The sequence below is a fragment of the Cervus elaphus genome, chromosome 11, assembly GCF_910594005.1.
Source record: "Cervus elaphus chromosome 11, mCerEla1.1, whole genome shotgun sequence".
Lineage (NCBI taxonomy): Eukaryota > Metazoa > Chordata > Mammalia > Artiodactyla > Cervidae > Cervus > Cervus elaphus.
The window spans coordinates 6,523,888-6,537,516 of record NC_057825.1 but is presented as its reverse complement, the minus strand read 5'-3'; the positions used below and the strand labels follow the sequence as shown (position 1 = coordinate 6,537,516).

The 13,629-nt window shown below is 52.6% G+C and overlaps 1 protein-coding gene across 1 annotated transcript in view; it reads left to right on the top strand.

Annotated features, from left to right (window-relative positions):
- The window catches only part of GPR107 (G protein-coupled receptor 107), a 55,888-nt gene extending 43,131 nt beyond the window's left edge, over positions 1–12,757 (top strand). The window contains exons 15-18 of the mRNA XM_043916588.1: positions 1,770–1,819; positions 3,593–3,676; positions 4,588–4,709; positions 7,893–12,757. Of these exons, the coding sequence (XP_043772523.1) occupies positions 1,770–1,819; positions 3,593–3,676; positions 4,588–4,709; positions 7,893–7,989 (353 nt within the window). The 3' untranslated portion in view covers positions 7,990–12,757. The remainder of the gene's footprint in view (positions 1–1,769; positions 1,820–3,592; positions 3,677–4,587; positions 4,710–7,892) is intronic.
- The last annotated feature ends 872 nt before the right edge of the window (positions 12,758–13,629 follow it).

Sequence of the window (13,629 nt, the reverse complement as noted above, 5' to 3'; positions counted from 1 at the left end):
TGGGAGTCCTGACCCTCCCCCCCCCCGCCCCGTCCCCTCGGTCTGCCTCGGGAACCCTCCATTGGGGGTGGCCATGGCAACCATGCACATCCCGGCACGGCACCTTGAAATCCAGGAATAGAAACGCGCCGCTTCTCTCCTTTGGGTTCTTGCTGAAGCAAAGGCAGGAGTTTCATTTGCCAGGATCTATTTCAGCAAGCAAAATTCAGAAGAGATTTCTAAAGTGTTTTCGTCATGTAAATAGTCCGATTGTTGGTGCCATTCTTTCTCAGTTACTCAAAATGAAGAGGATTAAACGTCCAAATGTAGGAGGGATTTGCTTGTGTGGAAGGGCCCCAGGTCTCCGAGGCCACCTGGTTTCGTGGGGCAGAGTGCAGCACAGGCTGGCCGTCTCTTCGACCGCCACCAGCGTGAGCAGGTTCGCGCACGCACAGGAGGAACACTACTTTATACAAACGTGCAGAGTTTTAAATTTGGTGACACAGTCATCTGTCACTTCTCGGTTTCAGCATCTTGTCCTCAGTGAAACGTCTCCTGTCCTGCAGACGGGGAGGAGTCCCTGACCCCACACCACACCGCCCGGGTCTCTGTGGGCCGGGCATGGTGAGGGGGCCGCCCTGATCCAGCGCCTCTGCTGCCCTGGGGCCCGGCCCAGAGTCAGCGTAGATGAAAAAGGATGGAGAACCAGAGAGACTTAATAACAGCAGGACCACCAGAGGGGTTGCTCGATAAGAAAGCTTTGGCTTATCTGCCTCCTTCATTTAGCTCCTTCAGGTGCTACATGAGTGTGTGAGTCCATCGTGCTGTAGACACGGGTGTCAGGGCCTCTCAGTTTGGGGAGTTAGAATTACCCAGGTTTTCTGAACCTCATCGGCACACTCAGTTTCTCAGAGCAGGTTCTTACAGATACTGTTAGTTGGTGATCACCTTGAAGGTTAATTTAGGATTCCAGGAATCTCTTTGGGAACCTAAGCTCGACTGCCCCCCCATTAATCATGAGCCAGAGGAGGGAGACACGGGAAGTCTATCCGTCACCATCCACAGTTCCATTCCTAAAGGGAACCAGTAATTAAATGCCGTTAAGCAAAATTAATTCGCCTCCTGCCGGAAGGTTGATGATGAATGAAAGGCTCGCTAATCGGAGAGGGAGCCAGGCTACCCTCTGTGGTCATCAATATTTCATGGCCGTTGGCGGTGGCAGGAAGTTAGCTGTTCCTGGCTCCCTGACCTTGAGCAGTCTTGGAGGTTGGACAGAGCTGGGGAGGTCGTATTTAAAGGGCTTTGTTACCAGACACAGTGAAAACCTAAGTGAAATTTGCAATACACGCCCATGGGTTAATTGGATTTACTCCCTCAGTTAGCTGGAGGGTCCCCTGAGACCATTGCTAGCAGAGTTGCAGCCCTGTAGCCGCAGTGGCAGAGCTGAAATGTTTAATGGTGGCTTTGCAGGTTGGAAGAGTTGGAATTTGTAGTGTCTGTTGATTTCTGTGGTGTCACTATCCTCCCAGGAAGGCCGTTTAAAGCTCCCGAACCCGGGACGGGAAGGAACGCTGGTTTGCTGGAGCTGGGGGCGCCAGCCTGCTGCCCCCACGACTCCCAGATCCTTCCTGGAGTTGGGGGAAGACCCTGCCAGGCATCATGTCCAGAACCACAGAGGCGCCCCCATCTGCATTAGCCTCGGCCTCTGGACCGCGAGTGTGCTTGCTGGTGACAAGCTTTAAAAATGAGAAAAGCAGCAGCCTCTCATGTTGTTGTCCTCTTCTCCCCAGCTGCTATTAACTTAGCGAAGCTGAAACTTTTCAGACATTACTACGTCTTGGTGAGTAAAAAATTCCTCAGTCTGTGAATAAGGTCAGTTCAAGGAATAGAGCTAATGAACTGGCTCCCGGGAGCTGTGGGGATTTCATTGAACAAAACCAAGTGGTGGCTGTAGACATGGGAAATTAAGTATCTGAGTTACTTACTACAAAGTTTTAGTTTTAAATCTGCGTTTAAATACTCAGAAACCTAACACATGCTTGATACTTTTTAAATGTGGGATGATAGACAGCAAAAGCCATTTATGACCCTGAACCTTCTGCTCCTTCCCTGTTCTCACTCCTCCCCCCAAGTATTATGGTTAACAGTTGAGTCATTATTTCTCTAGATTCTTTCCTAGACAAATGCCATACATAGCTGTTCCTTTAACTTAGTTTTTAAAAAAATTGGCTTACAAAGTTGGGATCATATCTAAAATCATGACTGAAATGTACACCTAAAGTCCTTATAAGCGTACCACCAAAAGGGGGACTTGCTATAAAATATTAGGATCATAATTTCCTGGAAAGTATAAGCTATGGGTCTCTTAGAATTTTGCTTCCCTACTCTCAGACTAAAGCTTCGTAGTCATTTTCATCTGTGGTTTTGGCACTGACTGTCACTCTGCACAGTCCCTTCCCCGTAAGCCTGTCTGCCCTGGGCACAGGCCAGCGAGCTGTCCGCTCCCAGTGGGTCCACATGTTGAATCCTTGTCATGCCCTTCCTCACTGGGGCACTTAGAATGACTGGTCCTTCCTCTGAGTGTGGACCTCGAACATTCACAGGATCTCCTGAAGAGACTAAAAGCCAGTGTTTTCCCCATATGGTTTTATTTTGTTGTTATTGCTGGAAAACATTTCTCAAAGCCTGAGACTGAAAAACTATTACCCTTTGGGGCTGGGAATCAGTTGGTTATATATGAGAATTTTATTTTCTTGGGCTCCAAAATCACTGCGGACCATGACTACAACCATGAAATTAAAAGACACTTACTCCTTGAAAGGAAATCTGACACACCTAGATAGCTTATTAAAAAGCAGAGACATTACTTTGTTGACTAAGGTCCATGTAGTCAAAGCTATGGTTTTTCCAGTAGTCAAGTATGGATGTGAGAGTTGGACCATAAAGAAGGCTGAGCGCCGAAGAATTGATGCTTTTGAATTGTGCTGGAGAAGACTCTTGAGAGAGTCACTTGGACTGCAAGGAGATCAAACCAGTCAATCCTATAGGAAGTCAACCCTGAGTATTCATTGGAACGAAGGATGCTGAAGCTCCAATACTTTGGCCACCTGATGCAAAGAGCTGACTCATTGGAAAAGACCCTGATGCTGGGAAAGATTGAGGGCAAAAGGAGAAGGGGCTACAGAGGATGAAACAGTTGGATGGTATCACCAACTCAATGGACATGAGTTTGAGCAAACTCCAAGAGATAGTGAAGGGAAGCTTGGCATGCTGCAGTCCACAGGGTCACAAAGAGTTGGACATGACTTAGCAACTCAACAACACCACCAAAAATGTATGAGAATTAGGTAAGAAGGAGGTTACTCAGGAGTTAAGAGCAAAGTATCCTGTCCATGGGAGTGACTGTTATCCATCAATATCTTAGTCACCTAGAGAAAAAGAGGAAATCCTCTCAAGTAGTGGAGAGTTTCTCTCTCTGCTGACTGATTAATTAGCACTGTAAGTGTCAAATAACTTTCTTCAGGCAACTCTGCTTTCCCCTTAGCAGACTGTTGGAAGAAAGTAGTGCTGTGATTTCTGCACTGACTATTCTTGTGTCTCTGTTCCTCATTAGATCGTATGTTACATATACTTCACCAGGATTATCGCATTTCTCCTCAAGCTCGCTGTTCCTTTCCAGTGGAAGTGGCTCTACCAGGTACGGTGCTCGGGACAGCGCCAGGGATCTTGTGTCTGAGCAGGAAGTCCCGGGGTTACTTGAGATGGCTCCAGGTTTATTTGGCACTGGCCACTAAGACCGTCTGTCTCTTCTGGTCTGCAGTTAAGATGTGTTTGTCCAGGAGAGTTGCTGGATTACATGAGAAATCTGGAATTGATTTACTTTTCAATTTTAAAAGTCCTTGAAAAAACCCAGGCAGAGAAAGCCTTGCCCAGTATAATTCAAACCTCAATGCAGTGGGGCCCTATCCTTCAGTTTTAGGGCTTAGAATCCAGACCTCCCTTCTTCTTGCCCATTGTTGTTATTATTTCAATGATAAAGTTATCTTTGCAGTATACTAGAGCTAGTTTAACTACTGGGCAGTCACCAAATGACTTAGAGACTATTTTTTGGAAGCTCTCACTTGGGGCTTTGGACACAGTAGGGAAATGTATGTATATAAAGAGCTCTTTAAAGATGCCAGTGAAGACTTAAAGCAAGGAGCCTCAGATGTCCTCTCTGGGCAAAAGTGAAAGTCGCTCAGTCGTGTCTGACTCCTTGCGACCCCATGAACTGTACAGTCAGTGGAGTTCTCTAGGGCAGAATACTGGAGAGGGTAGCCTTTCCCTTCTCCAAGGGATCTTCCCAGTCCAGGGATTGAACCTGCAGGGATTGAATCTCCCACATGCCAGGTGGATTCTTTACCAGCTGAGCCACAAGGGAAGCCCTCTCTAGGCAGAAGGCTTCAGCAAGTCCCCTAAGGAACATGGTCCCGAACAGTCAGCCTTGGCGTTTGAGTGACTGACCAGTGAGCGGTGGGTTATCGGGGGGCAGGGCGGACAGTTTGTTTGGTCTGCTTTCTGGAGAACAGTATTCTAATCCCTTTCTTTGGGGTGGTTTTAAATTCGCAGCTCCTGGATGAAATGGCCACGCTGGTGTTCTTTGTTCTCACGGGGTATAAGTTCCGTCCAGCCTCAGACAACCCCTACCTACAGCTCTCTCAGGAAGAAGATGACTTGGAAATGGAATCTGTGTAAGCACCCCCTTTCCTCCTTCCCCTCCCTGCCCCCACCTCACTGGGAGCAGCGTGGTCTGAGCGGAAGCAGATTGTTGCCCCAGGGGTGGGCCCTCTGTGTGTCAGTGCAAGAGATGGACGCTCAGGCCCCAGGCTTTGCGTTGTACAGTATCTGCCAAGCATCGCTTGCTCTTTTCAAGCGAAGTAGAACTTGCCATCCTGTGAGGCATTCTTGGAGCCTGCTGCCAGCAACTTAGCAGCAAGAACTTGGGGATATCCTTGGGGATGGGTGGCCCCACTTCCCATTGGGCCTGCTGGTGGAAGCTCAGGTCTGACAGTGTAATCATCCAAGTCATCTTTAAGTCTGCTAATGATCCTCACATGTACTTCATCATCAGATAACTTGATGGCTTTTCACAGCTAGCACAGTGACTTGACCTATATCTGGGCTGTAAAAAGAGCTTTTCTGAGTCACAGGCTAAATGTGACTCTAGGGTCCTGTTTTCTGGGAAGGGGCAGTTGTTTTCTAGAGAAGTGAATAGTGATTGAGAATATTTGCTTGTAAACTGATGAACTCTGATGGGCCAGGTCAGCAGTCGTGTTTGATGACGCGCCTGCAGCTGAGTTCCTCCCTGTCCACTCTTTGAAGTGTGTGGCCTCCAGCGCTGGCGGCCTGTCTCTCTTCCTGGTTCAGAGGCTGAGCCTCGGCCCATGGCAGGCTCTGCCGGGCTGGCGGGCAGGTCAGGCAGCGTGGGATGCGTTCGGCTCCTCTGCGGAAATAGTGATTGGAAGCAGAGCCTACTGCTGGGCCCCAAACACCAGCTTCCTGTTGTGTAGAGGAAGAAACCCCTGTTACAGGCAGTGGAGGGAAGCGCTGGGGAACCGCCAGAGTTGCCTTTTCTAGGAGTAGCAGAATCCGAGTAAGGACCTCTGGTTGAAGAGGCACTAACGAGCGTCCGTCTGGAGTTGAGTGTGCGTGTGGGCTAAGTCGCTCAGCCATGTCTGACTCTTTGCGACCCTGTGGACTGCAGCCCGCCAGGCTCCTCTGTCCATGGGGTTCTCCAGATAAGAACACTGGAGTGGGTTGCCATGCCTTCCTCCCGGGGATCTTTCTGACCCAGGGATCACACCTGCATCTCTTACGTCTCTTGTATTGGCAGGCGGCTTCTATACCACTAGTGCCACCTGGGAAGCCCAAAGTTAAGTATACGTTTATTTTTTGCTGTAACTTGTTTGGGACCACATTTTACAAAACGCCTCTTCCTGTTAGGTTTGTTTTCAGAAACTCCCCTGCCCTCCTCCCTCCGCCTGCATCTTGCTCTTGCTCCTCATCTTTCAACACAGGCTTCTGAGCATCCTCCCGTCCCCCACCCCACCCTGGTAGAGGTGGTTCCTCACCCTGAGCCGTCGTCAGGCCTGCGTCCTGGCACTCCCATCCTGTATGTCTGAGGTGGCTCTCCATGTCCACCTGAAAGACTGTCCGTTCTGCTGGGCACTGCGCCCCCGAGAGCACCAGTTCCAACTTCATCACTCTCTGTCCTTACCCCAGGCCTATCATGATAGAGGGAACGTGGTTTTCTCAGTCGGGCCACCGTCTGGCAAGGAGTATTTCCTTAGGGAAAGCGAGGGAGCAAAGGCTGCCCCAAGCCTGCCGTCCGAGCCGTCCCTGGGTTGTGATGCTGGAGTCTTCACGTCCGCACGTGTTGAGCTCCTTGGCTTTCTTAACACGGTGCGGCAGCCACACAACCAACTGTTTACACTCACCAGCATCCTCTGCAGGAATCCCTCGGTTCCCATAGGAACCGCCTCCCGGTCCTGGCTTTACCAGAAGAACAGATAACCAAGAGGAGCCCAGCCCTGGGGAGGCCTGGACGGCCCCGAGGCTTGGTTGCAGCAGCAGCATGACAGCAGAAAAGAAGGGAGAGAAAGTTTTCTCTTCTCACTCCGTGTAAAATCGTTTCTCTGATGTATAGATCCAGCTGGGCAAACACTAGGTGTGTCACGTATAGAGCCGCTGAGTTGCCGTTTGTAGGTGACAGGATCTGGGTGTTGGTGGGGGCACAGGAAGGGTCCTTGGAGAGAGAGTGCTGGGTTGGCTGATTGAATTTTACTTTACTGGTTAGGAAATTCCTCTTGGTCCATGATGGGGGTACATAGGTGCCTCCTGTTTCTTAGAGTACTGTGGAGATGCTGGGCCAGGGTGTTTGTTTTTAAGGCTCTTTTGTAGAACGTTTTCAGATTCGTAACGTTGAACAGAATTGAACAGAGGATGCAGATGTTCCCTCCGTGTCCCCCCCGCCCCACACGTGTGTCGCTTTCTCCATCGTCAGCATCCCCTCCACAGGGTCCGTTCCTTACAACTGATGAACCTGCGCTGGCTCAGCATTGAAACCCGAGCCCGTAGTTTACAGTAGGGCTCACGCTTGGTGTTGCGGGTTTGGACAGACATGTACCCGCCGTCACAGAGGCGTACAGCATCGCTGCGGTGCCCGGAAACCCCTGGGCTCCGCCGACCAGGGGGGGCTCGTGTCTGCTCGGTGTTCCTGTGGTGGAGCCACGCGGTTGCATCGCGAACACAGAAAGTCTCAGGCCCTGTCTAACTCCCACTTTGTGAGGCAGGAGGCTGTCCTCTCCAGGACCCCACCTTCTCAAGGGATATTGTGATTCACTCCCGGTCTCTGTAACAGTCAAAGAGTCTTTGGGCCCAGAAGGTTCCTCCAAACCCGTGGTTCTGTCCCAGGTCTCAGAAGTGATCCACTGTGGCTGTTTAGTATAAATGGTCTACAGCAGATTAACTTTTTTTTCCCAGAATGTTAATTATGGCACAGATAATGGTGTCATAGTTGTGACTAGTTTTATATATGTATGTAAAACATAGAACTTTGTGACAGGGAGAGAGATTAACGTTGGCTGTGCTAACAGCTGACACGCCGTGACTCAGCACGGCGGAGTGCCTCGGTGCCCGTCACGACAGTTCTGGGAAGTCGGGATCATGTTTATCCTGCGGCACAAGAGGGGGTCACGTGACCGGGCACGCTCACACAGCTCAGCTCGCGTCGAGCAGGCCAGGATTAGAACCCGGGTCTGTCCGACTTCAGAGCCAACGCCCCGTACCCCTGGTTGCCGCTGGGCTGCAGTGAGGACAGCCTTTTACTCAGAAGAGTGAGGTTTTCCTCATTTTTGTTTTTCTCCCTCACTCAGAGTGACGACGTCAGGGGTGATGGAGAGTATGAAGAAAGTCAAGAAGGTGACCAACGGCTCGGTGGAGCCGCAGGGCGACTGGGAAGGCAGCGCGTGAGGAGCGGCTCAGCGGGGCGCTGGCAGAGACTTTAATTTATTCGCAGTCCGGTTGGTCAGCGGGAGCGTCGGCCCCTCGCGATGGCAACACCGCAGAGCACGCGGCTGGAGCCGAGCGCCATGGAGACCCAACTTCTCACTCTTTTCTGGACGCCGGGTGCGCGTTGGTGACAGGCAGCCCGCATTCTCCTTCAGGAGGGAGTGGCGGGGAGGGAGTGTAAGAGGAGGCAGGGGAAAGGAAGCCTTTGTTTTTAATTTCTATTTCCGCTTTTTAATCGGGGAGCTCTTCAGGTAGACGCAGTTGTGACCCAGTGTATAGCAGGGAGTGCTGGTGGATGGGGGACCCCGCGGGCCTGGGGAGGGGCTTCAGGAGGTGAGCTGCTGTCGAGAGGGAGCTCGGGGACTCACAGAGAAGGCCGGGGCTGGGAGGGGGCAAGTGTCACTGCATCTTCGGGGAGAAAACGGATGAGGTTATTTTACAAAGAAAGTCGAGACTCAGTGTAGCATGAGGAGCCTGCCTCGGGGTTCCTGGCCCCGAATGTCGCCCCAGACCTTCGTCCCAAATTCTGAAAGTGACCAGGGGCCGTGGCTGTCCAAGGGCTGCGATGTCACCGTCCATCAGGGCCCTGCTGGTGGCAAACGGTTTCCTGCCTGATGGACGGACAGAAGTGTGTTCTTAGCTCGAAAAGCCACCTCTGGGAGGATTTCCCTGAAGCTCTGGCTTCCCCGGCAGCCCCGGGCAGCGCCGTCCCTGGCGGCCCTGGCCGCTCCTCTCAAAGCTGCCCCTGTTCTGTGTGGTCAGAAGAGGGGCAATGGGAAGGACTTTCCTTCAGGAGCAGCTTGGGGCAGAGGGGTCCTGGTGAAGCAAACCCTTCAGTCCAAGAACGCTTTCCCTGTGAGCCGGGTGGCACTCGCGAGCAGAGGAGTGGTGTGGACCTCGTCCCTGTATTCCAGGAGCAGGCATGTGAAGAAGGAGAGTGTCACTGGTGGTTTTACTCTCGGACTCTGGGGGTGGGGAGCCCCTTTCAGGAATCTCAGTGAGGTTCTCTTCCAAACTTGCAGAGCATGGAGCTGAGCACGGGCGGGAACGGCACTGCCGCTCTGCTCAGAGCCGAGGCCTTTGGATAACGGGGTGAGCCCAGAGGGTCCACCGTGACCCGGGGCATAGCAGGACTGGCCGGTCACCTCCCACTAAGGCTTCGGCTGCAGGGGCCCGAGACGGGGGCTGAGACTGCGTGTCGGGAACACGGGGTGCTGGCCATGCGTGTGTGTGTCAGAAGTCTGAGCCCTCCCTCTCCTCCTGAGTGCCAGACGGTGACGGCGGCTGGGGGTGGTCCTCAGACTGCTGGCCTGGAAGGGTCGATGAGAAGCCACAGGATTTAGGGGTGCCGCTCAGCAGCCCCGGTTTAGGAGCCTGAAGCGTCTCTACTGAGAAAGCTGTGGTTTTCCCTTGCCCACGCCCCGGTCGCGTCCCGGCTGACCACGAGGAAGCATGTGTCCCTTGTGCGCTCTTTGATATCCCCCCATGCTCTCCTGGCACAACCTCCACGGGGCTCGGGCCCGGCCCAGCGTGGAGAGGAGCGAGCCCCTGGCCAGACCCTGCCCCTCACCTTTCCACAGATATTTGCGGGGAGGTTCGTGTGTTCTCCTGTCTTCAGGAGCCAGGAAAAATGCCCTGAGTATTATCTAAGGGACTTTTCTTTTTGAGTTAACTCGGAGCCTTGTGACAGGAGAAGGAAGCAGCCTGGAGAACAGGGACATTTTTCCAAACTCCTGTGTAGACGCCATCCCCGCGCCTCAGGAATGTGTCTCCTGCCGTGGCCAAAACCCCCTCCAGTGCTCCCATCCGAAGGGCGCGTTTGCCGTTTGTCCTGCGAGCCGCTGTCTTTGACGAGGCCATAGGCTTCTTGGCAGGAACCAAAGCTTTGAGGGGCACCCCCTCCTCCCCCCACCCCACCCCGCCGCCCTGAGGGTCTCCACGGAGGTGTCTTCAGTTCATGGCCTGGAAGCAGGGAAGAAAGTGCGTGCAGATGAGGGCGTGCGTGTGGGCAAGGCCTGGCCCCCGCAGGCACAGGAGGGCGGGAGCCCCCAGGCTGGACCGCCTTCACCCCGTGTCCCCCGCGCTGGGCGCCCCTGGGCTCGCGGAAGGGCTGAGCCAGCTGCGGCTGTGCAGGCCTGACCCTTCAGGAGCAGGACGGTACGGGTGAGAGAAGGTGGTGGATCTGAAGTGAAAGTCAGGCCGTGGCCTTCCTAACAGGTGGGTCGTCTGCCCACCTCCTGTGTTATAACTGGGAAGAAGGTTTGAAGTCAGGCCTATGATGAAGAAAGATCAAAACCCCAGTCTCGGACTGGGAAAACAAGGTGGTGGTAGTTCACGCGTTTTCAAAATTATTTAAGCTCCTCATCCTGTTCCATAAAAGTGTGGCTCCCCCTCTGTCACCTGGATGGCTGTGAGCAGCGTTCAGCCCTCACCCTGGAGTGAGCATGAGGGGTTGGGGTCCAAAGCCAGGCGTTCTCCCCAGCTGACAGCCGCTCCCTGCAGCCTCACGGTCAGAGCCTGCGCGGCCCGTGCTGGGCGCTGTCGGAGCGGTGAAGCCCTCCCTCTCAGTGTTGGAGGGATCGGGCAGAGAGGATTGTGCGCGTCAGGAGTGATCAGTGGTATTTATAGCTTCGCTTTCTGCCCCGGCTCCCTGAATCTGCCTGCGAGAAACACCCTTGCCTCTCTGAGAAACCGGCCGTGGACCGGAAGCCACTGGCTGTGAGAGTTTAGGAGGTAAAGGGTCCGCTTTCCTTGAATAAAGTCTGTATTCTGCTAGAAAATTACTTCTTGGACAGTAAGAACAATCACCGATCTCTCCCACTTTTATTTTTATTTTTTGAAATCATCGATCTATTAATCCCGGCTCTGAACGGTGGCCAAAGACTCCATTAGCCTATTTTTCCGCCCCTCGGTGTTGTAACATTTTAGCAGCAGTGCGTCCCCTGAACACACCTGGGGGCTCATTCTCTTGTGAGGAGAAGCTTGCTCAAGTGTAAAAGACGGTTTCTCAGATCATAGCCTGAGCCGCTTTTCTTTCCAGAAACCACTCTAGAGTAAAATTTACAGGTTTGTTTTTTTTTTTCCCTTGGACATATCCAGCCAGCAAAGGCAGCACCCAGTCTCTTCATAATGCTGCTCCATAGGGCTGTCAGGGCAAGGGGTCCGCTCCCTTGTTGGGACCTCCCCACGACCCACAGCCCTCTCCCCCCCACCCCTCCCTGCTGACCCTCTCCCCTCCCCCCCTTTTGGCCAGGCTCTCAGTTCCATGTGGGCTCAGCCTGGGAACACAGGCTGAAGCCCTTGGTGCATTGCATCATTTTCTGCCAGCAGCTGTGAGAAGGATGTATTTTCCAAGCTCAGGAGAATTTTATCCCGAGAGCACATATGATCTCTTTCGACTGTGTGTGATGTTCTGCCCCCACGTGGAAACAGATGTCTTGTTTTAGTCCTCACTGACCAAGGAGCCATGTCAGAGATGCTGGTTTTCACTGTGAGTGGCTCTGACTGTCTCCCCGGTCCTGGAGCATTGCCTTCCGGGACCTGAGACAGTTTGCCCCCTGCACCCCACAGAGCGCTGGGGCCGTTGGTGCTTCCTGCTGCCCGGCAGCTGAACTTCAGAGGACCTGGGTCCTTGCCCACCCCTCCTCCTGCCCCCCACCTCGCCTCACCTTTGCTTCCCTGACCCGCCCCAACCTTGAGCAGATTCAGAATTGGCTGAGTCCAGGGTGCCTGTGGCCTGTGGCTTTTTTTTTTCTTCTTCTTCTTAAGAATTCAGTAAATTAATGGCTTCCCCACTGAAAAAGTTAAGTTAGATTTTGTCTTGATCCTTCTTGGTGTACCAGAAACAAATCACAGCAGACTTTGTAGAAGATCTGCCCCTTTCCTCCGCTTTTCTGCTGGGTGTTTTCGGGCAGGAGGTCTTCAGAGCTTCGCCCGAGTTGATGCTAGTCCTTGTCACCTCCACCTGGAACGCAGTTATTGATTGGCGAGCCGGACACTCTCCAGCTTCCCCTGGGGCCTCTCCTGTCACCTGGCGATGCACCCGCCCACTCTGCCCAGTGTGTGCCTCAAAGATAGTGTTTCTGGGACGTGGACACGCACCTCCCTTGCGGGGCTGTGTGAAGAATGCAGCCAGGGGAGGGACAGGGAGGTGCCAGAGTCAGGATTCGCTTGTTGTCACACCAGGGACCTTTGGGCTTCCAGCCATTTGGGAAGGGGGTCCCTGATGAAGTTAGTAAAGGTCAAGGTCAGACAGAGAATTTAGCTCACTCCCAAGACAGCAAGCTTGTCTTGAGGCAGGGTCTGAGGTGTGGTGGGCAGACAGATCAGTCAGGAAGCCAGCCGTCAGCCTTCTTAGCATTTAAGACACTCATTACAAAAGGATCCAAAAATCCTGTCCACACAAGGGGGTTTCTTGACGCCTTAAGCAGCTTCTGCAGATCGTAAAATTGGATTTGCCTGGTCATGTGACCTCAAAAGAACTCAGACACATCCAATCCAGAAAATAAGTTTCATTTGGGGGAGAAAATGTCTGTAAATATTTTTTGCTTTCCAGGTTAGTTTGGGATGCAGAGGGCGCTGTCAGTATTTTTTTTTTCTTTTTAAATGCTGATGATCATGAAGAGTATTTATGTAAACATATAACGGGTGGGGGTTCCAATCAGGGTAATGTAGAGGATGGATTCTCCTGCTGTGACGCGAAGATGTAAAATAAAGATTCTGTGGCGGAGATGTATGTTTGTGATCCGAGCGAGTCGCCGACTCCTGACTGCTGTCTCTCCACCTCCCTCTTACCATTTTTTTCTTTGTGGTTTTTTGTTCATTAAATTAGTGAATGCCTCCCACTCGCTCCCGCTGACAATAGTGACACCTACTAGAGAAGTTACTGTATCTTAGCAGATCTGTGCAGCTGCTGCTGAAACTCAAGATGTGGCTGCAACCCCAGAGGCCGCGTCTCAGAACAGACGGAAGAGCAGCTGTCATTGACGAGGGTCCTGCCTCCACAGGGGCGGGGGTGCCTTCTGAGCCAGGGCCTGGGCACTGCTGCCCCTGGAGGGGCGATGGTGCCGGAGACCTGGGGCAGAGCCCACATTCCAACAGGCTTAGTTCTGCCTCCTTTCAAGGCTGGTTACCCCACGTCAGAATCCAAACAATCCGGACTGCCCCGGTGGTCCAGTGGTTAAGAATCCGCCTGCCAGTGGCAGGGGACACAGGTTCCATCCCTGGTCTGGGAAGATTCCACATGCCTGGGGGCAGCTAAGCCCAGGGGCCACAACTACTGAGCCTGCACTCTACAGAGTCCTCAAGCTGCAATTACTGAAGCCCGCACACCTAGGGCCGGCACTCGGCAACCAGAGAAGCCACTGCAGTGAGAAGCCCGGTACTGCAATGAGGCGTAGCCTCCGCTTGCCACAGCTCGAAAAAGCTCACATGCAGCAGTAATGACCCAGTTTAGCCCCAAATTAAAAAAAAAATTTTTTTTTTAAAAGAAGAATCAGAGGATATCTAAGATTTTAGACTTAGAGCATTTTTGGAAGTCATCTAATCCCAAACCCTTTATTTTACCAGAAGTGTTCTAAATGGAGGTTTAACTGACATACA